The sequence below is a fragment of the Myotis myotis genome, unplaced genomic scaffold (assembly GCF_014108235.1).
Source record: "Myotis myotis isolate mMyoMyo1 unplaced genomic scaffold, mMyoMyo1.p scaffold_m19_p_1, whole genome shotgun sequence".
Taxonomy (NCBI): Eukaryota; Metazoa; Chordata; class Mammalia; order Chiroptera; family Vespertilionidae; genus Myotis; species Myotis myotis.
The window spans coordinates 222,659,224-222,684,916 of record NW_023416313.1 but is presented as its reverse complement, the minus strand read 5'-3'; the positions used below and the strand labels follow the sequence as shown (position 1 = coordinate 222,684,916).

General features: G+C 58.3%; 1 protein-coding gene across 1 annotated transcript; it reads left to right on the top strand.

The window, feature by feature from the left end:
- Positions 1 to 274: 274 nt before the first annotated feature.
- On the top strand, positions 275 to 23,916 carry BDKRB2 (bradykinin receptor B2). The gene is made up of 3 exons (XM_036317777.1): positions 275 to 412; positions 17,006 to 17,122; positions 21,040 to 23,916. Exons 2-3 carry the CDS (start codon positions 17,049 to 17,051, stop codon positions 22,145 to 22,147), a joined length of 1,182 nt encoding a protein of 393 aa, XP_036173670.1. The 5' UTR covers positions 275 to 412; positions 17,006 to 17,048; the 3' UTR covers positions 22,148 to 23,916.
- Positions 23,917 to 25,693: the final 1,777 nt, after the last annotated feature.

Genomic DNA, 25,693 nt, shown 5'->3' with positions numbered 1-25,693 from the left:
GGTCCTCACAACAGAACATTCCTTGGGTTGACCTGGGCAGTCTTCCAGGGGCTCCCCAAGCTCTCAGAGCTCAGAGGCCCGCGGAGACCTGGGCAGCCGCCCGCCCCACCTGGCCCCGGGATCCTGGTTTGGAAACTGCAGCCCGGGATCCTGGTTTGGAAACTGCAGCCCGCCGGGCTCAGAGGCTGGGCGGGCGGCAGGGCTGGGCTGGAGCGGGGGGGGGGGGGGGGGGGGGGGGGAGTGCCCAGGAGGGCGATGACGTCACAGCCCAGCCCTTGAAAGATGAGCTGTTCCTGCCAGCCATCGAGCTCCCCTGCAGCTCCTCCGAGAGGAGGGGACATCGGGCAGCCCTGCCCAACGCCGGACCAGGGAGCGACCGCCCGAGGGGCACCCGCAGCTCCCTCCGGACAAGGTGGGTGCCCACCGGTGCCGGTCCGCCGCCGCGCCTTTGCTGGGAGGACAGGCAGCCCCAGCTAGAGGGAAGGGGGCGGGTGGTCGTCGCAGGGGCTGAGTTTGGGGAAACCTCCCCTTCTGCCCTGTCCGGTCCGACAAGTGACAAGAAGGGCTTCTAGCCGGAGGAGTCGGCTTGTTTGCTTTGGGTTTGCCCTCTTCCTGAATCGGGGCGACAGGCGGCACGTGTGTGTGTGTGTGTGTGTGTGTGTGTGTGTGTGTGTGTGTGCGCGCCCGCGCGCGTACATGTATGAGCTGTGGAGACAGCCTCGGTTGATTTTTACGCTCCATCCAGGGCGCCTTGGACAGAGAGCGTCAGTCCAGGGGGTGCGGCGGGGGTGGGGGTGGCTCCTCGCTCAGGACTCTGCTGTCGCTCACCGGCCCTGTGTGACCTGGGACACATTGCTAACCCTCTCTGAGCCTGGGTTTCTCTGCTGGCATGCTGCCCGAGCAGCCTGGATGTGATCAGTGGAGGAGGAAAGGAGTGTGTAAATGTTGGCTGATATTGAGGTGGTGATTTTAATGTTCTCGCCTCTCCCTCCACCCCAACCCCCTCTTGGAGCAAGACAGAGGGACAGAGAGCGCAGGCTTTGCATCCAGCCCTGGGTGGGGGTCCCCACTCTGTCTCCATCCCCCGCCTGACACTTTTGACCACATATCCTCCCATGTCTTGAGCCATAAAGATGGCCTGGCAGGGTGGCTGCGAAGACAGAGATGGGCTCCTGCCTGCGAAGCGCCACATGCGTATGCAGTCAGCGCTCAGTACGTAGTAGCGGTGATTAGAACTGCTGAAGGCAGGTAGGGTCATGGGCCTGGGCCGCTGGACGATGGGTGGGCGTTGCTCTCCGGGGCAGGTTAGAATGTGCCTCCCTGAGTCACAGGCTGCCTGGCTCCTGCAGCCACAGGAAGCGCAAGCTCTGGCCCAAGTGTGGGGCAGGGGGGCCCTGGGCCAGCCCCACCTCTTACCTCCTTCCCTGAGGACTCCAGGGGACACTGCCCCTTCTCTGGAGAAGCACGCTCCTGTCCATCTGGGTCCTGGCAGCAGTGGGGGGATGGGAGCATCCTGTGAGCCAGCAGAGCCCCAGGAGCTGGAAGAAGGCGTTTGCTGTCTTCCTCCTGCTGGGGCGGAAGTCCAGCAGGTGGGGAGCGGCCAGGAGAAAGGGGTTTGGAAAACACTGAAAACTAGAAGGCCCCCATGCTGACTCCACAAGCAGGACCCCGGGGTCTCCACCCAGCTCTGCCCTGAACCCACAACACCCCTGCGGTCTCCTGCTCTTGCAGCCGAGATGAGGAAGCTGAGTCTCAGGCGAGTGTCTGGGGAAATGCCTCGGCCCCCCTGGGACGCGGACCAGTCACTTACAAACAGGGGGTGCAGGTGAGTGAGTGGGTGCTGAGACTAAGGGTTGGGATGAGGTGCTGGCTGATGAGACCCAGCAGAGGGAGTAGCTATGCCATGTGGTCTCTGCTAACACTGTGTCCGAATAGATGTTCAGAGCGGTCTGAGGGTGACGCCAAGGGCTGCCGCTCTCACCTGGGCTGCCTCGAGGTCAGGGAGGAGCCCACCCGGGCAGGGCAGAGTGCGTACACATCCACCCGGGGACTCTGGCTTCCAGAATGAAGCAGAGACCTTGTCTGTCTGTTCACAGCTGTCTCCTCAGCACGGAGAACTGTGTCTACCACAGAGCTGGCTCTGTCAGTATTGCTCAATGACTGGATGAGACGGATGGATGGATGGATGGATGGATGGATGGATGGATGGAAGGATGGATAGATGGATGTGTGGATGGACAGACCGAGGGACGGATGGATGGATGAATGGATGGATGGACGGATGGATGGGTGGATGGATGGACAGACCGAGGGACAGATGGATGGATGGATGGATGGATGGGTAGACAGATAGGTAAACGAACATTGGTCACAGAGAAGCCCTGAAAAGCACACGAAGTATATCACTATGTGAAAGAAGCCAGACTGAAAAGGCTACGTGCTGTGGGATTCCAAGTATATGACACTCTGGGAAAGGCAAAACCACCCTATATAACAAAGAGCTAATATGCTAATTAGACCGGATGGCAGAACAACCTTCCGGAATGACCTTCCAGAAAGACCAGTGGGCAGAGCCTCAGGGCTGCAGGGCCGTGAGGTCGCTAGGGCTGTGAGGGCCGAGCCCCTTGCACGAATTTCCTGCATCGGGCCTCTAGTGGAAACAATGAAAATACCGTGGTTGCCAGCTGGGGAGCAGGAGGGAGGAACAGGTGAAGCACAGAGGCTTGTTAGGGCAGTGACACTACTGTGTGATGCTGCGATGGTGGGCACATGTCATTATGCATTTGTCCAAACCCACAGACGGTACAGCACCGAGCGAAGCCCAGTGTCAGCCGTGGGCTTTGGGTGATGGTGGCACGTAAGTGCAGGTTCGCTGATTATCATAAATGTGCCACTCGGCTGGGGGGCTGGAGGTACATGGGAAACCTCTGTCGAGGCATTTCCCGGACACTGAGCGGGGGCTCAGTGTTTCTGTGTTCCTAAAACTACTGTGAAACATAAATTCTATTTAAGAAACAAGAGAAACGCAGACAGAGCAGGCCTGCGTGTTGCTTTGAGGAGACAGAGGCGCGTGGAGTGTCTCAGGGCCATGAGTCAAATGATGGGAACTTACCAAGACTTGATCCCCAAGTGCATCGCTTCCAATGCCACCTTCTCCAGGCATGCCTGACCCCTGGGGAGCCCTCTCAGCACGCATGTTCCCAGGGATGGGGAGCTCACTGCTTTACTAGGCAGCTCACTCCGTCTCGGGACAGCTGTCCTGTTAAGAGGTTCTTTAGTCCTAACCGGTTTGGCTCAGTGGATAGAGCGTCAGCCTGCAGACTAAAGGGTCCCAAGTTCGATTCTGGCCAAGGGCACATGCCCGGGTTGTGGGCTCCATCCCTCCTCTCCTAGTAGGGGGCGTAGAGGAGGCAGCCAATCAATGATTCTCTCTCATCATTGATGTTTCTATCTCTTTCCCTTCCTCCCTGAAATCAATGAAAAAAACAAACATATATATATCAGAGGCCTGATGCACGATTTCATGCACCAGTGGGGTCCCTCGGCCTGGCCTGCAGGAATGGGCCAAAACCGGCTCTCTGACACCCCCCGAGGGGTCCCCCAAGGGGTCTCGGATTGCAGGAGGGTGGAGGTGAGGCTGAGGTACCCCACCGGTGCACGACTGGGGCCGGGGAGGGACACGAGAGGTTGGCCAGCCTGGGAGGGACTGTGGGAGGGCTCCAGGGCATGTCTGGCCCATCTTGCTCAGTCCCGATTGGCTGGACGCCAACAGCAAGCTAACTACTGGTGGGAGTGTCTTCCCCCTGGTGGTCAGTGCATGTCATAGCGAGTGATTGAGCAGCCTTAGCATATCATTAGCATATTATGCTTTGATTGGTTGAAAGGATGACTGGACAACCAGGCACTTCGCATATTAGGCTTTCATTATATAGGATATAAAAAAAAGTTCTTTAGACTGAAGCTAAACTCCTCTCCCACTGAACAACAGTCCACTTTCTGTTTCTTGGAGTTGGACTGATAATTCTAGTCTTTATTGGTCCTCTCTGAGCTCAATCTCTAAAACTCTTTCATCAAAACACAATTTCCAGAACAAACCCCAGGAATCAGGCATTTCTTTGGCTCTGTCATCAAAGAGGGATCTTTATGGTTCTGGAGGCTAGAAAAATGTGAGCCTGCCCCCCAGAAAACATCACAGCACAAAGCAGGCTGGAATAACACAGGCTCTGGGCTCCAATCTGACCACTTATTGGCTAGCGATGCTCTCTGAGCCTCAGCTTTCCCAACTGCACAGGGGCTCACCCTTCCCATCTCTGAGGCCAGGAGGGGGTTAGCTCAGATGGGGCAGGTGCAGAGGAAGCAGCGGCCGGGCTCACTGCAGGTGCACACCTTGCAGACGGGTGGCCTACGGGGTCAGGAAAAGAGCCCGGGACTATCAGAGGTGTTGTCTTTGCACCGCAGGGAGGGTCATTGTGGCTTGGGGTTCCCGAGGCCAGGCACCCAGGGGTGGTGCCAGCAGGAGCCCAGACACACTTCTCTGCAGGCTCCAACTTCCCTCCTTCCCACCCCCAGGGCCTTGGCCTCTCTGATCTCCCTGGCCAGTGGGGTGCTGTGAGATGGGGCGCAGAGAACAGGCTTCCAGACCCTAACCCAAGCCCACACGCTACGTGAGCGACCTCTGGCAAGTCACTTTGCTTCTCTCTGAGCCACAGGGGCCCACCTCTGAGCACCAGCAGAGTCTGTGAGGACATCTCGTCGGGTGTTGGAAGCTGTAGAGTGCGGGGTGTTTGTTATTGTGCTGATTTGTACCCATGACACCACGTTCCCTCCTCTTTCCTGTGGGGTCCCCGAGTGATCATTCTCCAGGGCGCTGTGGCCTGATGGGAAAAGACCAGTCATTTCCAAACTGTGTCGTGCCCCAGAGTCACCTGGAGGTCGGTCCCCCTTGCAGACGCCAGGCCTCCCCTGGGGCCCTGACTTGGAGGTCTGGGTGCCCAAAGACTTGCTAACATGTCCAGGGACAGAAGCAGGGGGTCTCCGTCGACACTTTGAGGCAAACCGCCTTAGCAAAGGGCTTCCTGAGGGGAGCAAACCTGAGAGCAACTCAGACCCTGCCTCTGCCCTGGGCCTAATGCCGCCCTCCCTGGCCCCTCCTCTTAGTCCCCACAGCCAAGCGATTTGGGGTCCCCAAGCCCTGGCACAGACGTTCCATCACTGCCCCTCCCAGCTCGTCTCAGGACTGACAGACACCCTCTCCCTGAGAACACAGGCCCTCGGAGCTCCCAGCCCAGCTCCATCGGAGAGGCGCTTGGGTCTCAAGGTCCTGAGGAGCATCCCATTGTGTCCTGCCCCCCCATCCGGCTGGAAGTCCCTCCGGGAAAAGACGGAACCCAGCCCCGAGCGTGGCGCCCACTGCGCACCTCGAACACGCCTGCAGGGGCGACACCCGCCATGGACTCCGAGGCTGTCTGCGTTTTCTCAGAAGCATCTGAGATTGCACTTTCCAGCCAAACTCAAAATTAAGCCCATCAAATAATTCGAGAAAAAGACGTGTTATAGAAAAAAATTAGTGCGATCAATGAAACCAGTTGAATTCTAAGGTATGGCTAACAAATTGGCTGTAATGTGATTATGAAGGTTAATAACTGTTAGAAAGGAAACTTAAAACAGAAAAGACCTAAGAAATTAGGTAATGACCTGGAACTAAAATTTCTCAGTATTGTAATTAAATCTGAAAGTGGGAAGGAGGAGGTTGGAGGGAAGGAAAAGTGTGCTAAAGATTTATCTTACCCAGAAAAATAGCTCTTTTTCCTACTCTTGATGCTAATAGGTAGATACAAGTTTTAACACGTTTGTTAAAATTTGAAAGATAATCCTTAGAAGAGAAGAATATATATGTGCATACACACATGCATACACACATATACATCAATGCACACACATACACATATCCCATACACACATGCAGACACAGCACGCATCTATATATATAAAAGCCTAATATGCAAACCGTCCCCTTGGGAGTTTGACCAGGAGACCGGGAGTTCAATCGCTTGCTATGACATGCGCTGACCACCAGGGGGAGGCGCAGAACCAAAGAAGGCCCCAGCCAGCAGCCAGAAGGCCCAATCGGCCCTGATCGCTGGCCAGCCTAGGGACCCTACCCGTGCATGAATTTCATGCACACACACACACACACACACACACACACACTGCCCTCTCTGCAGCCTGTATGTCCCCACAGCCAGCTTGTGACACGTCTAGAACGTCCACGTCCAAACTGTCTTTGTGGGCAGGTTTCGAGTTCTTTCTCCTGAAGGACCAGGGAAAGCGAGGGTGGGTCCAAATGCGGGAGGGGTGCAGTGGGTGGGCAGGGCCTGGGACTGCCCAGCGCACATGGAAGTCTAGCTCAGCCCCACCTCTGGGCAGCTGTGCCACCCAAAACTGCCCAAGTACCCACAGACCAACCGGCTAGGCAGGGCGGTGTCCCCACGTGAGAGTCGAAGAAATTGGCTCCAGGGTGAGACAGGGAGTTGGAGGTTGAGCTGGGCTGGGACCTGGGCTGGGTCTTCCCAGGAGGACACTGCACCTGCCAGACAGGTAAAGGTGTAGCTAGGACTCCTGAGGGTGCTCAGGCCGGTGCGGAGGGAGCAGGAGGGGCTGGGGCTGCAGGTGCTGCTGGGAGCCTGAGCTAACCGCCGACTGGACGCCTGTGTACCCCCGGCGATGGGCTCACTGTGAGGATGAGTATCAGACCCTGGGGTTTTTCCAAGAGCCCGCTTGGACGGTGCTGGCTGAGGGCCTGGGCTCACCCGGGACAGTCACTCCACAGAACAGTTTGTGGATCTGGGGAGAGGGGAGGCGACTGTTAATCCTGAGGCAGGGAAGGGAGCTAAGGGCTAGTGAGATCCTGGGGCCCACAGGGGTCTCACGGGGTCTTGGCCACCACCTGCACGCTGGCGATAATGCTCCCTGTCCTACAGGTGGGGGGACCCAGGCTCAGGGAGGTGCCCCTCAAAGTCACATTGTTAACAAATGGCAGAGCTGGGATCTGAACGGCCCCGTGTGATGGATCACCCAGGCTCTTTTGTTACGCAGCAGGCCTGACAGGGTGGCGAGGGAGATATGCCAGAGGTGGGGGCCGGGGAAGTGGCAGGCAACATACCGAGGAAGAAACACCAGCCGGCTTCGGGGTTTCTGCAGCAGCAGAGACTTCAGACCCCAAAGGGGCCCCGGCAGGCTCAGCAGAGAAACAGGGGTGGCCCTGAGTGGCCCTGAGTGGGTGGGGGCAGCAGAAAGGTGCCCACAGGGGAAAGGGCTCAACTGTGTCATCTCTGGAACCATCAGGAAAAACCCCTCAGGGACCTAAACCAGGCCACAGAGGGCTTGCCTCTGCCCCTTCCTTTGTTTCACGGGGACCCCAACATTCAGCTCAAACCGGGGGACAATGCGTGCTTCCGCAGCCCAGCGGGAACCTCCCCTCCCCCGGCTCCCCAGCTTCTCCCTGGGTGGCTAGAAGCCCACTGAGTCCACCCGCTCAGGGCCCGGGTGGTCCAGTGAAACAGAAAACCATTGAAGAAACATTTGTAAATACTTCGGCGTTTCCCCGGAAATGAAAACAGGATTGTGCAAATATTTACCGGTTTTTCCTGTAAGCAAGTCCTTCTTGGAGCAGGAGTTGGCTGATTATCTTTCTTACATAAACTAGCCCGTATTTCATTCTGTTTTTAAAAGATCGGAGAAAACACTTGGCTTATTTACACATTTTTATTACAAAAGTAAGACATGTTTTTCATAGAAAAATTGGAGGCTACTACAAGGAATTAAAAAAACAAAATTGAAAAGCCCAGCCTCCCAGGCTCAGGGCGACCACCGAGAGCAGTAATCGGGCACGTTGCCTTCCGGGGTTCTCCCTACCGCGTCCTCCGTGCAATTTAGTGCCTGGCTTCCCCCACCCCCCCCAACCCCGCTCGACTCGGTACCAGAAGTGTTCTCTGTTTTTTGGCGACTTCTTTGGAGCATCATTGCCCACATATGTAACGAGTTCCCTGGCTTTCGTGTTTTCCTCATTTACAAGATGCTAAGCAGCTCTCCTCATCTCCCTGTCCTGCGGATTATTTTCAGAAATACCAACCAAAAGGGAAGTGGCGGGGTTTTGGGGGTTTTTTTAGGTTCTTGATTTGCTTCACTGAATTATCTAAAAATTGAATTTTCTGGAGACAGTCTTGGGGGGCACTCCACCCTCCCCCGGCCGACCTTCTTCAGAGAGGGCGCCTGGCAGCCCCCGCTGGCTCCGCGGTCTGGCCCTGGCCCTGGCCCTGGCCCGTAGGCGCTTGCTGACCAGGTGGTGTTCCTGTTGTCTGGGCCCCGCGGGCTCCGGCAGGAACCGGGCCGGGCAGCCGGAGGCTGGAGCCCGGAGCTGGCGTCTCATGGGCCACAGGCTCCTGCTAATTGTAATGATCCCTGGCGCTGATCGGGCGCCTGAGAACAATCTACCCATTTCACCGCTGGGAAACCGAGGCGCGGAGAGGTGAGGGGCCCTTTCCCGGCGCCCGCTTCCAGCAGAGCCCGTGGGAAGGTGAGCAGCTTGGCACGGCCTCTGCCCGGCACCGAGTCACGGCGGGCTGAGCGGGCACCTCCGAGGCTTTTGTTTCTGGTCCCCAAACTGAAAGGCAGGAGCTTAGCAACGAGCCTGTCAGTCCTCCTCCACCCCCCGCTCAGGAAGGGGAGCCCCACCTGCCTTCCCACAGAAACGATCACCCAGGCCCTGCACCCCAGGCAGGTCCGCGGGGTGGCTCCCCTGCTCCTCTTCAGGGCACAGCTCTCTCCCGCCCCCTCCAGAGGAAGGTGGGGAGGGGGAGGCGGGGTGGGGGTGGGGAAGAGGGGACTGATCGCTCCGTGCACGCTGTGGGCCGAGGTCCACCCTGCGCTGCACAGCGGGCTGGCCTGCTGGCTCAGGGACCTTCTGAACTTCACTTTTCAACCTGAAATAGGAGGGGTCACGCCCGGTAACCCCATGCAGTGCGGCCCCCGAGTGAGTGAGGGGTGCTTGGGTCTGTGGGTCTCCTGACAGGCAGTTGGCATCTCCAGTCCCGTTGCATCAGATGAACTCAGTATTTGTGTCTCAAACCAGGAAGGCTGAGGGGTGAGGAGGCCGCAGCGTTGGACGGGGCAGCCACATAGAGGCCTAGGGCTTAAATCAAGAGGATTTAAGGAATCTTGGTCCACATACACTAAAAACATAGCCCAGACTTTTCTGAACACATCCAGTGACGGGGAACTCACTACTGCAAAAAGCAATGCGATCTGGTGGCCATGCAATGAGCAGCTGCGCTGGGCCAGACCAGGTCCTCGAAGAGCAAGGACCTCGCCTGTGCCCGAGGGACCAACCGGGGTGGGAGTAGAGAAAAGAAACAGTGCGTGTGTGTGCGTGTGTGTGTGTGCGTGTGCGTGCATGTATGTGTGTCTCTCTGTGTGTCTCTGTCTTTGTGTGTGTCTATGTGTGTGTCTCTGTGTGTGTCTGTGTCCGTGTGTGTCTATGAGTGTGTCCCTGTGTGTGTATCTGTGTGTGTCTGTGTGTATGTGTGTTTGCCTGTGTGTCTGTGTGTGTCTATGAGTATGTCCCTGTGTGTGTGTCTGTGTGTGTCTGTGTGTATGTGTGTGTTTGTGTGTCTGTGTGTGTATTTGTGTGTCTGTGTGTGCTTGTGCTTGGGGTGACCACACGGGTCCCCATTTATGAGTCTGTGACCTTGGATGGATCGCTTTCTGACCCCCGGTCTGTAAAATAGACATCACAGGCCCAGGAAGGACAGTCGCCTCTCCCTCCCTCCATGGCCCCTCCCTCCCAGCATCTCCCCTTCCCTCACAGAAAAGGTTAACTCCACTTTACCCAGCAGCTAAGGCACCTGCCCCAGCCACCCAGGCAGACAAACCCAGCCCGGGCCCGCCTCGCGGGGCTCCCGGTCCAGGCGTGAGGTGGGCCCCTGTGCGGGGACTCAGGGCCACCCTGCAGCCTCCGCTTCTCCGGTCCTGGGTCCTGGAGAGTCAGCCCCCTGCTCCTGGAAAAGGTAGAGCATGGGCAGAACCGAAAGCTCTGGAATCTGGATGACTCCCTGGATCCCAACCAGCTCCACCTTCCGCGGCAGAACCGGGCAGAGGGCTGTGGCCACAGGGCTGCTATGACTTGACTGTGGCTTTGACCTGGGCAGGCCTGACCGGGTGGGGCCGGGACCTGGGATCCTTGGAGCTTGTGGGGCGCAGGGCAGGGAGGCTGAGCCACTCCCAGGGAAGGGGAACGTGCTGAGACTCATTCCGCCCGTCTCCTTAAGAGTCTCTGGGTGCCAGCGAGAGAGGACATGAACCTGGGAAACACAGCATGCCAATCCCATTGCTTCTGCTCGAATGCTCCTCAGGACGGGGAGCTCACTGCTTCCCCAGGCAGCTTATCTTCTCTCTGGGGACCTGCTTGTGCAAAGGGCTCCAGAATCAGCTATCACCACTGCTCATTCTCCCAGTGAAGGCCCAGAGATGTCGAGGCGTTTATCCGGGTCCCACCTGGGACTCAGTGATGGAGGCAGGCCCAGCACCCGGGGCGCTAAAGCTCAGACAATACTCCTTCCACCTCTTTGCTCGAGAGTCTCGGAAGAGGGAGGAACCTCTGCTGGTGGAGAGGCCAGGGAAGGCTTCTCGGAGGAGGTGACATTTGAGATGGCCCTTAAAAGACGGCACCAGGATGTGGCTTGATGCCCCAATTCGTTGTGTCCTGCCCCCCATGTCTGTGCTCTTTCCTGCTCTATCTCACCATGAGCATGGCAAAAGGGAATATGCATTAATTGGATGGATGGATGGATGGATGGATGGATGGATGGATGGATGGATGGTTGGATGGATGGATGGGCAGGAAGGCCACCCCCAGAGGCGAGCGGGCAGTGGTAGGGGTCCCTTCAGAGCTGAGGGCATCTTGTGAGGAGGCTTTAGATGCCAAGTATTTCTGGCCCCGCGGCCTGTTTTGCTCTGCAGCTGGCTCCGCGTCTCCGTTTATTGTGTCTTTCTCTGTTTTGTAAACCAGGCTGAGTGACAGGGTGACCAGAGGTCACAGCACACACTTGCGTGTGGCCAAGGAGCCGGGCCAGCAGCCAGCTTGGCGGAGGCCCTGGCCGGCTGCCCTCTCCTCCCACCCCAGCAGGCCCGTGCCTCCCCCGGCCCCCGGCCCTCCAGGGAGCGGGGCGTCTGCGGCTGGGGCCCGGGCTCTCCAGCGCGTCCAGGCCTGTGCGGCCCCAGCGACCTCTTGTCTGGCAAGCACTCCCGCTGGGCCCGTGGTTTGGCTTTTGCTCCCTTGCAAGAACATGTTTTTATTGTTGTTGGTTATTTGTTTGTTTTTGTTTTATAAATTTTTATTGATTTCAGAGAGGAAGGGAGAGGGAGATAGAAACATCAATGATGATAATCATTGATCGGCTGCCTCCTGCACGCCTCCTGCTAGGGATCGAGCCCACAACCCGGGCATGTGCCCTGACCAGACCAGGAAGCGAACCACAACCTCCTGGTTCATGGAGCGACGCTCAATCACTGAGCAATGCCTGCTGGGCACAAGAATTTCTATATTCCCCTCCCCCCATTATAAATTATTTACTTGCTCAGGACAGAAACCCCAGGGCATGCAAGAAAGTGGGAAGAGGACATCTTTGCCATCCATCCAAGGCAGCAGCTCTGAGGGTTTCAGTGATGCCCGCCTCGGCCTGGCATGGGCTGCGGGCACGGGGTTTGGGGTGTTCCTGCGCCCCATGTGGGGCCCTGCGCCCCACAACGTTTACAGCCAGACATCAGCACACGGCTCTGTCTTCCGCCTGGGATGGGGGCAGGTGTAGGATGATGAAAAAAAAATAGGGGGTCTGGGCACCAGGATTCCAGGACCTGGGTTCAAGGCTGGGCTCTGCCACATGCTGGCCGTGTCCTGGGAGAATGGCCACCTCCCTGGGCCTCGTGTCCACATCTATAATGAGGGGCCTGATGCAAGTGCCCAGAGCCTTCCAGGCGGCTACCTGGGGTCCTGGCAGGGTGACCAGGGACAGAGCTCAGGGTGGAGGAAGAGGACAGTGCCCCTACAGGAAACCCACCCTCCCGTTACGACGGCCCCTCGAGCTCGGCCCTCAGCCACTCCAGGCCTGGAAGTGCCCCCGACCCCAGTCACCTCTGACCTGGACCTGAGCCGACTAACCACTGTGCTACATCGGCCGGGGCAGAACTCTGGGAGATTTTAATATTTTTAAATGCTCTGTAGTGTGGTCATATTATCCTTTAAAACCAAAGGGGAGACTTTTTTTCTTTTTTAAGGGGAAGGAGTGGTGTCAGAAAGTCAGATAAAGTTGCTCATCCATTAAAACTACAGAACCCAATGCCAGGGCAAGACACAGAACACGCTGAACGGTGTAGCTCACCCCCAATGAACAGGGACAAGGAACAGACGACGAGGAGCCGGGGTATTGAGGGGCGAAGGTCGGGGAGGCTGCTCTGACCTCCGCTGGGAAAGCAGGCGAGTGAGGGGCTCTGCCCAGAGGCCCCCATCCCACTCCCCCCTGCAAAGTTTCCGACACACCCCAGGCTCCTGGTGTCCAAATGCTGGAGGGCCCACGCGTGTGTGCGGGTCCAATCTGGTTCCGGGACCTGAGCTCGCTTCCCAGGGCCAGCTGCCCCTCCCCAGGCAGCTCAGGTCTGTTTGCAGAGCAAGGACCCCTTGGAGCTGCGCGGAGGCCGCACTCCCCCTGCTGAGGCTGACACGGAGCCTGAGCCCTCCCTTCCCCACCCAGTACGCGCTGTGGCCTGGGGTTTACCCTCGTGACCACCTACAGAGCAGCCCCCACTGGCCAAACCCTATGGGCAGCCAGGTGGCAGAGAGCCCAGTGGGGTCCCCGCAGGGTCCGAAGGTGCGGCCTGACCGGGGGCAGCTCTCAGCAGCTCCCCACAGAGGTCCCGCCCCTGCGCACCCACGCAGGCAGGAAGACATTTATTCTGGGGAGCCATGACTCAGGAGGCCTCGGTGCTGTCTAGCTGGGCCTTGACCCCGACGTGCTGGGTAGTCTGAGAGATTTCACTTGTTTATGGAGCAACTGTGTGTTTTTTTAAGAGACTGGGATGCAGCCCGGCCAGCGTGGCTCAGTGGTTGAGCATGGAACCATGAGCCAGGAGGTTAGGGCACATGCCCAGGTTGCGGGCTTGATCCCCAGTAGGGGGCGTGCAGGAGGCAACAGTCAATGAATCTCTCTCCTCATTGGTGTCTCTCTCTCTCCCTCTCCCTTCCCCTCTGAAATGAATAAAAATATATAAAGTAAGTAACTTAAGAAACACAATAGCCTATTGCATTCATCGTTGACTATGGACAACGCGATGAAGTCTGGCTGGGTAGGGGGTACCCCAGGCAGGGACCTGCTCTCATTGCTGGGAAATCACAGACCCCAGAGCGGTGTTGGGGACCCGCCAGCCCCCTGGGACGTTTTGCTCAGCGGCCTCCTTGCAGGAGGGACTGACTGATTGGGGCTACGTACCCTCCAGCCCCCGACCTCCCCTCTGAGAAGCACGCTGGGCTCTGGCAGGCAGCCGCAGATACGGGGCTGGACTTGGCTGCAAGGCCGACTCCGTACGCAGCAGACGTGGCCCCTGAGCCGGAGCTGCGTCCTTCCGTGGCGGCCACAGCCCCAGCCCTCGGACGTGGATTCCTGGGAAGCGGAATGAGCCGCCTCTCAGGCTGCGGGGAGTCACTGCTGGCAGCTCCACGGCCCCAGGTTTAGGGGAGCCCGGGGAGGCAGTATTTTCAAGGGAGCTTCTTGGACAGAATCCTGAGGGGGGCGGTGTACAGTGAGTCAGAGGCTGGGGGTTCCTTCCAACGCATCGGCTTGAAAGATGACAGGGAGGACCAGCTGGGGTCTCCGCCTCCCCATGCCCACCCCGGCCAGGGCTCCAGCCAGGGGCCCGCCCAGGCCCGGTGGCTGCGGAAAGCCAGGGGGGGTGGAGGGGCTCACTCGGGGCCACACACAGGCCCACTCCTGACCACCGTCACCACGCTGTGCCCGTGTGCCCGCCATGCCACGCTCCCCCACCCAATTCCTTTAAATGCTTCTCTGACATCCGATTTGATAATCCCAGGATGCATGAGTCAGGACCCCAGGAGGAGAGAGGCACACTGGGTCACATGGAGGATGCTCACAGAGGGCCTGTGACAGGTGCAGACAGCGTGCGGGCACCACCGGGCCCGAGCTGGCAGCCAAGGTCCCACTCCGCCTGCCCTCCCGCCTGAGGCCTGAGCTCACAAGAGGTGGCATCACCAGCCGGACAAGGACCCCTGGCAGCGAGCCCTGGAAGCCCCTCCTCACTCTCCTCCCTCCCTCAGCCTCCTGCTGGGACCCCCACTGGCCAAACCCCAGGGGAAGCCCAGTGGCCCCGCAGGGTCTGCAGGGAACGTGGTCTGACCGGGGCAGCCCTCAGCAGCTCCCACACAGGTCCTGCCCAGGGCATCCACACAGCTGGCGCACACACACGCACGCACACATGCATGTACATGCACACACACACCTCCAAACAAACACAGAGAAACCCTAGAATGGCCTCCATCTCCCCCTTCTCCAGGCCCTCACACTTCCGGCCTCTGGACAACTGGAGAGCTAAAGGCCTCACCTCTGCTTTAAAAAAGGAGAGCAATGTTTATAGCCATTAGCAAGCCATTAGGGGCCAGCTCGGCTGACTCTCCAAATCTGGGGACACCCCGCCAGGTCGGCCCCCTGGGGAGCCCTGGGGTCTTGGCCAGGACCTGCTCACAGGCCCTGAGGTTCCTGTGCAGGGTCACTGTCCGAGAGATGGCAGCAGCTGAGGTCCCTGGGCCAGAGGGGAGCCCCGGGCGGGGGCTGGGAGGCTTGCCATCCCTCTTGCCCCCTGAACCTCAGCACCCAAAACACTCAGTCACTGTTACTGAAAAATGAACGATCGCAACACCTGACCCCTGGACTTCCTCTCCCCAGGGCAGGCCTGGCCCAGCCACAAGGTGACCTGCCTGCTGGCCTTTCTCCCTCCCTGGCCGCCTCCTCCAGGATCAGGACGTGACTCTCAGCGTGTCTGTGCAGTTCCCAGGCGTGGCCTCAGCTTGTTAACCAGTGTCCATTGACTGTGTTCCCCTCGCTTCCTGCTTACCAACCGCGTTTTCTGTTTCTAACGTGTTCCCATTTCCTGAAGCAATTTCCACGGCCTTATCTCCTCCTCCCACAGCTGAGCTAGGACAGCTGTGCGCATTCACAGAGCCCCTTGCCGAGGAGGGCTGAAGGGGGGCAGGCAGATCGGGGTACACCCGTGCACATGCACGAGCGCCCACGTACCCAGCTCTGCACACCGCCCAGCCAGGAGAGCGGTCCCACGGGACCCTGGCGAGAGCCCCCGGGGTGGCACCAGGAGGGGGTGAAGCCCCACCTCCAGGTTTGCCAGCAGGGACTCAGGGCAGGTAGCTGCACCTCTCTGCACCCCTGTCCTCCTCTGTAGGGCCAGTGTGCAGCGTGCCTCCCTCCCGGGGGTGCAGCCAAACGGGAGGGGCAGAGACAGGCTCTGGCCCCGGGAGCCCCACTGGGCAGAGGGCTTACACCTGTGACTGGGACGCAGGTGAGGCCCGGCTCAGCCCTGAGGCACGTGGTGGCGACAGCCACAGGTTAAAGCTGCTCCTCTGTACCCTCCCCCTCCTCACACTCTAAGGCAGTGGTTCTCAACCTTGGGTGCACATTAGAATCACCTGGGAATCTTTTTAAAATCCTGATTTCTGAGCCTCATCCTCCGGAAATTCTGTTTCTTTGTGATGGGGTGGGGCCTCAACATTAGTAACAAAGAAACAGAATTTCCTGAGGATGAGGCCCAGAAATCAGGATTTTAAAAAGATTCCCAGGGGATTCTAATGTGCAGCCAAGGTTGAGAACCAGTGCTCTAAGGCAGTGATGGTGAACCTTTTGAGCTCGGCGTGTCAGCATTTTGAAAAACCCTAACTTAACTCTGGTGCCTTGTCACATATAGAAATTTTTTGATATTTGCAACCATAGTAAAACAAAGATTTATATTTTTGATATTTATTTTATATATTTAAATGCCATTTAAGGGAGAAAAATCAACCAAAAAAATGAGTGTCATAGGTTCGCCATCACTGCTCTAAGGCCTCGTTCCCGTTATAGCTCCCGTCTAATTGTCCCCATCACATACAGGTGAGCCTGTGCACACACCCAGGCCCTGCCCTGTGCACGACTCACTCCCATACCTGCCGTATCTGCCACACCTGCCACAGAGCACCTCACACCTAAAGGGCAGGTCTCAGCGCCTGATCCTGTCTCTCTGGGTCAGCCACGCCCATCTCCCCTTCCCAGGAGAGCGCAGCCCCTGGGGGCAGGGGGCCTTGGCACCTCCGCCCCTCATGCCCAGCCCGTCCGTTTCCAACCTTGCACCGGGCATGTCAGTTTCCTCTCTGAACGCCCCTGGAAGCCTCCCCCCAGGCCCCACCACTCCAGGCCTCCAGGAAGGGCTGCGCCCACTCATGGGTCTCCCTGTGCCCACGCTGCTCCCCCTCCCACCACCGTAATCCCGTCTCCAGGCAGCCACGGGGGAGGGGGAGGCCAGCAGCACTCACACCAGCTTCTTCCTGCCCCAGGGCCTTTGCTCCTGCTGCTCCTCCCGCCCAGACATCCTCCTCTCCAGCCAGGGCCGCCCTTCACCCAGGTCACTCCGTCACCCTGAGTCTCATAACCATCTGCGTGCCTGCCGGACTGCTCTGGGCCGTGTTACGTGCTGTCCTGGGGCCTTTTATTTAGATCTTGGCGCTTGTTTAATGACGAGTTGAGTATTATCTGCTTCTCCACGTAACTACAGGCTCCTGGTGGGCAGGCGCTGGGCTTCCTCGTCCCCACACTCAGCGCCTGGCAGACCTGCTGAGGGCAGGACCCGGTTCCCGCCTTGGGGAGCCGGCCACTTACCCCTCTTTCTCTTTCTCTTCCAGCCAGCACAGGTGAGGCCTCACTCACGTCCCGCTCGGAGTCCAAATGTTCTCTCCCTGGAAGAGGCCCATGCTCCTGTCTGTCCATGAAGACCTGGTGCCCACCACAGCCTCCTTCAGGTGAGTCAGAGACAACCTCTACTCCCCATTCCCCGGTGGGCGGGGTGCCCCCTGGGGAACGCCCAGGACCGGGCAGCCCTCCTCTCCTGGACCACAGGGGAAGCAACAGGTGATGTTAAATCCAAAGGAGCCCCTCCCAGGGGCTGGGAGGCCAGGGCTCGCATCCCCCTGGGCCTGCGGGGTGGGGGCAGTGGGCGGCTCTGTGGGGGGAGGGGAGGGGTGTGCAGGAAGAGGACACATTTCTGGTGGTCACACGTGAGCTATCCTGGGTGAACTTGGACATGAAGACGGTGAAACTGAAGTCAATACCCAGGAATCCCAAGGAGATGCGCCAGGGAATGGGGGCTGGGGATTTGCAAAGGCCTGTGGGTACACAAGGGCTGGAGACGGGATGTGGCCTGCACATGGCTGACATCTGGTGGAAGGCCAGGACCCTCGAGAGAGAGAGGGTGTGGGGGCACCTGTCCTGAGTCGAAGCAGGAAAAAAGGAGGGTCAGTCCTGAGGAGGGCAGTGTTGCCAAGACAAAGCGGAGAGGGGCCCAGCCTGGCCTCTGGGTCCTGTGGTGGGTGTGACCTGCAAAGACCATGACAGAGGGCCATCTTGGCTAGGGCCGTGGACCTCGGGCCTGTAGCTGACTCCCACGGATGCACCCCCAGGCCACCTCCTGACCGCCCTGCGGCTTCCCCGAGCCCGCCGGCCAGGGGCCACCCTGCTGGCTGAGGACTGTCTGTGGACCGTCCACAAGGAGCCTCTGGGGGGGCCGTCTCTGTGAGCGGGGCCTGCAAACCCACTCCCTGTGGGGCTGCTGAGGAAGCAGGTTCTGTAGCTCAGTGCTTCTCAACCTGTGGGTCGCGACCCCTTTGGGGGTCGAATGACCCTTTCACAGGGGTCGCCTAAGACCATCAGAAAACACATCTATAATTACATATTGTTTTTGTGATTAATCACTATGCTTTAATTATGTTCAATTTGTAACAATGAAATTGGGGGTCACCACAACATGAGGAACTGTAATAAAGGGTCGCGGCATTAGGAAGGTTGAGAACCAGAGATGGGCCAAGGCTGGACGGACAGAGGGGCTGTCTGGGGAGACTGCCTGTTTGCCCAGGGCAGGAATTTAAGGTCCTGGGCGACCCTTGTCCCTGCTCCCTGATGTCGGGGGCCTCAGCTGGAAGGCTCAACGGCCGGTGTTCCCAGGGTGAGCCACTGAGTCCACGTTTAACTGGACAATCCATGGGTCCGTGCTGCCTGTTACTACTCGAGCCAATTCAGCAGAGACAGGGTTGAATCATTATGAGCCTTTATCCCAATCCTGCCGGCAGCATGGGAGCAGCAGGTCAGCCACAAACATCTGCTCTGCACCCCCATACCCCAGCTGCTTATATTGGGCAGAAGGACAAAGATTCCAGGGGGAAGTGGGCAAAGGGTGTGCTAAGTGGGCAGTTTACAGGGAATGGGGGCTGGGGATTTGCAAAGGCCTGTGGGTACACAAGGGCTGGGGAGGGGGGTCTTCAAAGGGCTGGAGGCTCTAGTTTCCATGATGATAGGCAGCTCCCTGAGGGGGAGGACGGGCTGCATGTCCAGGTGAGCTCCCAGGTCCCAGCTAGAATGCGCCTTCTTTCATCAGAACAAGACAATCGTGGCTCACAGAGCTTGGTTGGTATTTCTGACAGTCACAGCTGGCCCCAGGGCTCTATCTCTGCCCCCATCGCGAGGAGGAAGTGCAGTGCACTTAGGGTGGGTCTCTGGTGCCACGCACTGTCCCACCTCTGCCACCAGGACTGGGAAGCCGGTCTGAGCCCTGGGCCTCACGGAGAGAGAAACTGCACCAACACATTGTCGGACAGGATGTCTGAAAACCGCAGGGGGCGTCTCCCCAGAGCGCACGTCCCGCCCCATCACTTCCTCAGCGCCCGCCCGGGGCTGACTGCCCGTGTGCCCTTACGCAGCCCCCTCTCTCGCCTCTTCCCACCTCGAACAGCTTGTCCACCTTCCAGAACACGCCAGCGGCTCCCCCCTCTGGCCTCGGCCTGGCCTGGCCTCTCTCCTTCCTGTCTCCTCATCCCCAACGCCAGTTTCAGAGTCACCTCCAACCTGCTCCCCTCCCCCGGTGCTGTGTCCTGTGCCCCTCGTCCCGCCCCTGGGCACTCATCCAATACTGGGCCACAGGCAGGGCCCGGACACTGGTATCCCCTCTGAGCTCCTACAGCCGGGGCAGGGCTTGGCTCAGAGAACACTCCAGACTCATGGGAAAGCGGGGGGGGGGAGTTGATGAGTCTTAATCACAGGTCTCCAGTCCCACCCCCCCGGAGCCGGCCAGCCTCTCCGGGAAGCAGAGGGGCTTTTCCTGGGAATCCCAGAGCCACCCAGCAAGCTCTTTCCCGGGATCTGTTGCTCAATGCCTCCCCCCGAGCCTGCCCAACAACCACCCACCCAGGAAAAGCCCCCTCCTTCCGCCTTCCCTCTCCACCCCAGGGGCAGCAGCACCCGCCTCCTTAGTCCTGCCCTCTGGGCTGTGGGCTCAGCTTTCCAACGGGTCCTCATGCCCACTCTTGCATTTGAATCTTGCAACAGCCGTGCCAGACAAAGAACACAAACGAAGCAGGAAGGCCCAGCAATGGGCCCAGGCCCATGCAGCCAGAGCTGGAACCATGGCTTTTTAAGCAAACCCGGGCGGGCCGTTTGCTGAAGGTGGAGATGAATCGGCCGGCACCGCAGCCCTTGTAGAGAGTGAACGGCCCCGAGGCCTGGGTCTTACCCACCAGGGTGCAAAGGGAGCCCTGGGTTCCTGATGCAGTCAGTCATCGGTGCCGGAGCGGGCACCTGCCACGGGGTGCCGGAGTGTGACAGGGGTCGTTCTAACAGGTTCGCACGGATGGACAGCTCTTCCTGTTTGTTGAACCACGCACAGTGCTTGGGGCTCTTTGCGCATTGCCTTAGCTCCTCACCACAACCCTAAGCGGTAGACTGCCTCATGCCCCTTTCACAAGGTAGGTGGCTGAGGTTCAGAGAGGTTAATTCACTTACCCAAGGTCACACAGCGAGTGAATGAGCCAGGATTTGAACCCAGGAGGACCGTCTGGTCCCAAACCCCTGCCCTCCCCCTCTGTTATGTAAGCTCCAGTCACTATCAGCATTGATGGGGGGAGCGACAACCCGATGTACCGTCTACCACAGTGGTTCTCAACCTGTGGGTCGCGACCCCTTTGGGGGTCGAACGACCCTTTCACAGGGGTCACCTAAGACCATCGGAAAACACATATATAATTACATGTTGTTTTTGTGATTAATCACTATGCTTTAATTATGTGCAATTTGTAACAATGAAATTGGGGGTCACCACAACATGAGGAGCTGTATTAAAGGGTCGCGGCATTAGGAAGGTTGAGAACCACTGGTCTACCAGGAGAAAGGGCTGGGCAGAGGGGCCGTGGTCTGGGAGCCAGCCTGGACTCTCCCTGTCTGGCATGATATCATCTTTCTGGTTAATAAATTAATAACCTGTGGCCAGACCCCGCGAGGCTGAGCGGTGACCGGCCTCTGGGAAGGGCCCACGCGATACGGAAGGAATGAACTCTGGATCTTCCCATCACAAAGCTCTGAGGAGGCTGGGGTCCAGGCCTCGTGATGGCTGGTGCTGGGGATGGACGCTGGCCCAGGAAACATCCCCCCGGAGCCGCGAGACGAGGAACAGGAGCCGTCCCTTCAGGCGGGAGCAGAGGCACCCCCGAGGCCCCGGAGTCAGGTGCCTGAACGGGGTCTGAGCATGGCCGGCTGCAGAGGGCCCGCGTTCACCCCTGACTGCGCCCTCCCCCTTCCGCAAGCTGTTCGAGGACCATCCCTCCTCCTGCATCCATTGTTCCTCCCTCCTCCTGTGACCTGGAGGTGTAACCGCCTCTCTTCTACTTTCTTTCAGCGCTGACATGCTCAACATCACCTCGCAAGCCCTGCTGCCTGTCAACGGGACCCCCGCCCAGGACGGCGGCTGCGTGCAGGCGGAGGTGTGGGGCTGGCTCAACAGCATCCAGGCGCCCTTCCTCTGGGTCCTGTTCGTGCTGGCGCTGCTCGAGAACATCTTCGTGCTCGGCGTCTTCGGCCTGCACAAGAGCCGGTGCACCGTGGCCGAGATCTACCTGAGCAACCTGGCCGTGGCCGACCTGATCCTGGCCTGCGGGCTGCCCTTCTGGGCCACCACCATCGCCAACAACTTCGACTGGCTCTTCGGGGAGGCCCTGTGCCGCATGGTGAACACCATGGCTTACATGAACCTGTACAGCAGCATCTGCTTCCTCATGCTGGTGAGCATCGACCGCTACCTGGCCCTGGTGAAGACCATGTCGGCCGGCCGGCTGCGCGGCGTGCGCTGGGCCAAGCTCTACAGCCTGGTGATCTGGGGGTGCGCGCTGCTGCTGAGCTCGCCCATGCTGGCCTTCCGCACCATGAAGGACTACCGGGACGAGGGCTACAACGTCACGGCCTGCATCATCACCTACCCGTCGCGCACCTGGGAGGTGTTCACCAACATGCTGCTGAACTCGGTGGGCTTCCTCCTGCCGCTGGGCGTCATCTCCTTCTGCACCCTGCAGATCATGCAGGTGCTGCGCAACAACGAGATGCAGAAGTTCAAGGAGATCCAGACGGAGCGGCGGGCCACGGTGCTGGTGCTGGCCGTGCTGCTGCTCTTCGTGGTCTGCTGGCTGCCCTTCCAGATCAGCACCTTCCTGGACACGCTGCTGCGCCTGGGCGTCCTCTCCGGCTGCTGGGACGAGCACGTGGTGGACGTCTTCACGCAGATCTCCACCTACGTGGCCTACAGCAACAGCTGCCTCAACCCGCTGGTCTACGCCATCGTGGGCAAGCGCTTCCGCAAGAAATCCCGGGAGGTGTACCAGCGCCTGTGCCACCGCGGGGGCTGCGCGGCCCAGCCCAGCCCGACCGAGAGCTCCATGGGCACGCTGCGGACCTCCATCTCCGTGGAGCGGCAGATCCACAAACTGCCACGCTGGGTGGGGAGCAGCCAGTGAGCAGAGGCCGCCAGGGCCACCGTGCGTGGGTGAGGGTCACGGACAGTTGCTCCGGGGATGTGCCTGGCGAGGGTGGCAGCCACCCCTCGGTGACCCCGGCAGCGGGCTGGTGTCTGCAGACAGCAGCAGCTGGGTTCCTGCCAGCCCTGCAGGGAGCGCAGCTGTGAGGATGGGTGACCCTGTCCACCCGCAAGGCCTCCGTGAACACGGCAGCATTACCGTCTTCCTTGCTCCACCCCGGGGCCAGTCAGCTGCTTCCCAGGAGTGGAGGGGCCAGGGGGCCAGGACAGGGGTGACTGAGCTCTCCTGCCCCCTTGGTGTCCGCCTGCCCCAGCGTGACAGCTCGGAGCTCCGGGAGCACCTGTTCTCGGCTGAATTCTTGCCTGGGGTCTCTTTCACCCACTCGGCTAGGACTTGGAAGGAGGATTTCTCCGGTTAGTGAAGGTGGACCTCGGAGAGTCCCTGGTGAGGCGCTGGGACTCAGGATTCAGTCCCTCCCCTTGCCCGGGGACAAGGAGGCTGTGCCCAAGAGGAACCCAATAAGCGCTAACCCAGCGCCTGCCGCCTGCGTGGCCTTGAGCCTCGCGGGCCCGGGAAGGAGAGAGGAAGCGTGGCCTCTGTCTCGGAGGAGCTCGCAGGTTCGCGTGGGGACCATGAGCACTCGGCCGCCGCAGGCTGCTCTGCGATGGGGCCAGCAGAGCCCGTGTGCAGCGCAGAGCAGACGGGGAGGAGCCTGGCGCCCCAGCGCCCCGACCACCCCACCCATCACACATCCTCGTGTCCCTGCCTCGGTTTCCCCCTCTGAGACACCAGGCGGTGAGGATTCCAGGAGGGGACCAGCACAGAAGGACTTTGGAAAACAATGGTGCTACGTAAACGTGAGGTGTCCTTACACACAGAGAGCGGGGTCTGGGGAAGCCGGAACCTAGAGGGCCAGGAGGATCTGACCCATAAATCCTGCCCATCCAGCTGCAGACTTTACAACAAGAAGGGCCAGAAAGATTCCCTCCCCCTCCCAGCCTTGCCCCCTGCCGGCCACCGCCCTCTGCCCAGGAAACATGCGCACTTGTAGCTGGAAAAAGGGAATGGAGTGAGAAGGAGCGACCGTTCAGTGTTAGCGTGAAGCTAAGCCACGCACGTACTGCGAGTGGAAGGGAAGGAGGCCGTGCTTGGCCATGTGTGGCTCCCACGCGTCCGTGGGTGTGCGGTGGTCGAAGGGGCTCCTGTGAGCAGAGCCGCGTCACAGCCCCGGGCCCCTAATGGGCAGTTAGACCACGTGTGGTCCGAGCAGCGGTCATTCTACTGGAGGGAGCCGCCCTGAGGGTCGTGTTGCTACCTCGCTAAAGAACCTCTGTCCCCACTAAAGAACCTCTGTCCCGCTAAAGAACCTCTGTCCCGCTAAAGAACCTCTGTCCCCGCTAAAGAACCTCTGTCCCCGCTAAAGAACCTCTGTCCCGCTAAAGAACCTCTGTCCCCCTAAAGAACCTCTGTCCCCGCTAAAGAACCTCTGTCCCCACTAAAGAACCTCTGTCCCGCTAAAGAACCTCTGTCCCCGCTAAAGAACCTCTGTCCCCGCTAAAGAACCTCTGTCCCGCTAAAGAACCTCTGTCCCCGCTAAAGAACCTCTGTCCCGCTAAAGAACCTCTGTCCCGGGAAGCCCCCGAGAGCTGTTGGTTTGTAAAGAGGTGCATTTCACATACGAGGAGAGAGGGGTGGACAGTGTGAACGTGTCTGTTCTGTGCCGTAATAAATGGAGGAGTGTTTGCAGAGTTCTTTCTTTCTTTGGTTACAGCTCCTGAACCCTGAGCTTCCTCAGGGGCACCCGTGGTCGGAAGGAAGCCGTGGGGTTTCCCTCTATTCCCGCCGAACCTGCTTTAGAGCGTTTGTCCTTTTGAGGTTGCGTATCCTTATAAGTAAAAGAATTTAGTTACTTATACCCAGTACGTACACTTATGAACACATATTACAATGTACGTCCTGAAATACACTCAAGTAGAAAGTTAAGGAACTCTAATGGGATTGGGATATTTGCCCCATCCTGCATTCCTACGCGGGTGACTCATTACCAAGCTCCCACCAGGTGCGTGTGGGGCCCGCAAGGCCCCAGAATCACAGAGATGCAGTGACTCCAGCGTTCATGCATGTAACACATATTATATAAATTTTTGTATGTATTGTATTATATATTTATAATATACTAGAGGCCTGGTGCATGAATTTGTGCACAGGTGGGGTCCCTCAGCCTTGCTGACGATGGGGGCCGATTGGGGCCAGTCGGCCGGGGGAGGGACTGTGAGAGGTTGGCTGGCTGTGGGATGTTGGCTGTGGGAGTGCACTGACCACCAGGGGGCAGCTCCTGCATTGAGCATCTTCCCCCTGGTGGTCAGTGCACATCATAGCTACCTGCCGGTCGGCCGGTCATAACATTCACTTAGGCTTTTATATATATAGTTGCCTTTCATTTGATCTCCCTGTCACATCAGGAGTGTCCTTTACATTGTCCAGGTTAAACAGTTGCCTAGCCACTACTTGCATACTCCCAGTGATGGGGAACTCATTATCTATTCCATTTGGGGACCTCTTCATATTCATGTATTCATTCTTTCACTCATTCATTAAGTGAAACCTGCATTCTGTGTCTACAGAAACAGCACTGCCCCATCTACACATCCACCCCTCTACCCATGCCAGAAACCTGGGCTCTTCGGGGCAGCCCCTCTCCTTCATCCCTTTCACCTAGTAGATCTCAGATCCCACCTGTTTCCCGAGACATCTTCTTTTTCTATGTCTAGTCATCATCTCTATGTGTCTCCCCACCTCCAATGTTAGCCACCCCCATCTCCCAATTCTCAGTCTCTGCTCCTCAGCCAATAACACCCTTGAAGAATGCAAATATTACGGAAAAGCAGCTTTCACTGTAAAAGGCCGTGTTCAGGAGCTAAGGCTTTGGGACCAGGCAGACCTGGATTCCAGTTCTGGTCTGGCTCTGGCTCTGATTTGCTGTGTGGTCTTGGGTATCTCACTCATCCTTTCTGAGTCTACATTTGCATCTGTAAAATGGGGATGGTAATAATGGCATCTACCTCAAAGAACTGCTAACAGAATTAGTGTATGAAAGTGTTTGGCACCCTGCCTGGTACAGAGTTGGCACTCAACATGTGTGAGCTGTCATGATGGTGATGACGATGGTGATGATGGTGATGGTGATATTGATGTGACGGTGATCGTGATGATGGTGATGGTGATATGGTGATAGTGGTGATGACGGTGATGGTAATGGTGGTAGTGGTGATGGTGATGACAATGATGATGGTGATAGTGGTGATTATCATGATGATGATGATGATAGCAGTGATGATGGTGATGGTGATATTGATGATGATGGTGATAGTGGTGATGGTAATGATGATGATGGTGATAGTGGTGATGATGGTGATGGTGATACTGATGATGATGGTGATGGTAATTATGGTGATGGTGATAGCGGTGATAATGGTGATGGTGAGGATAATGACAATGATGGTGATAGTGTTGATGATGGTGATG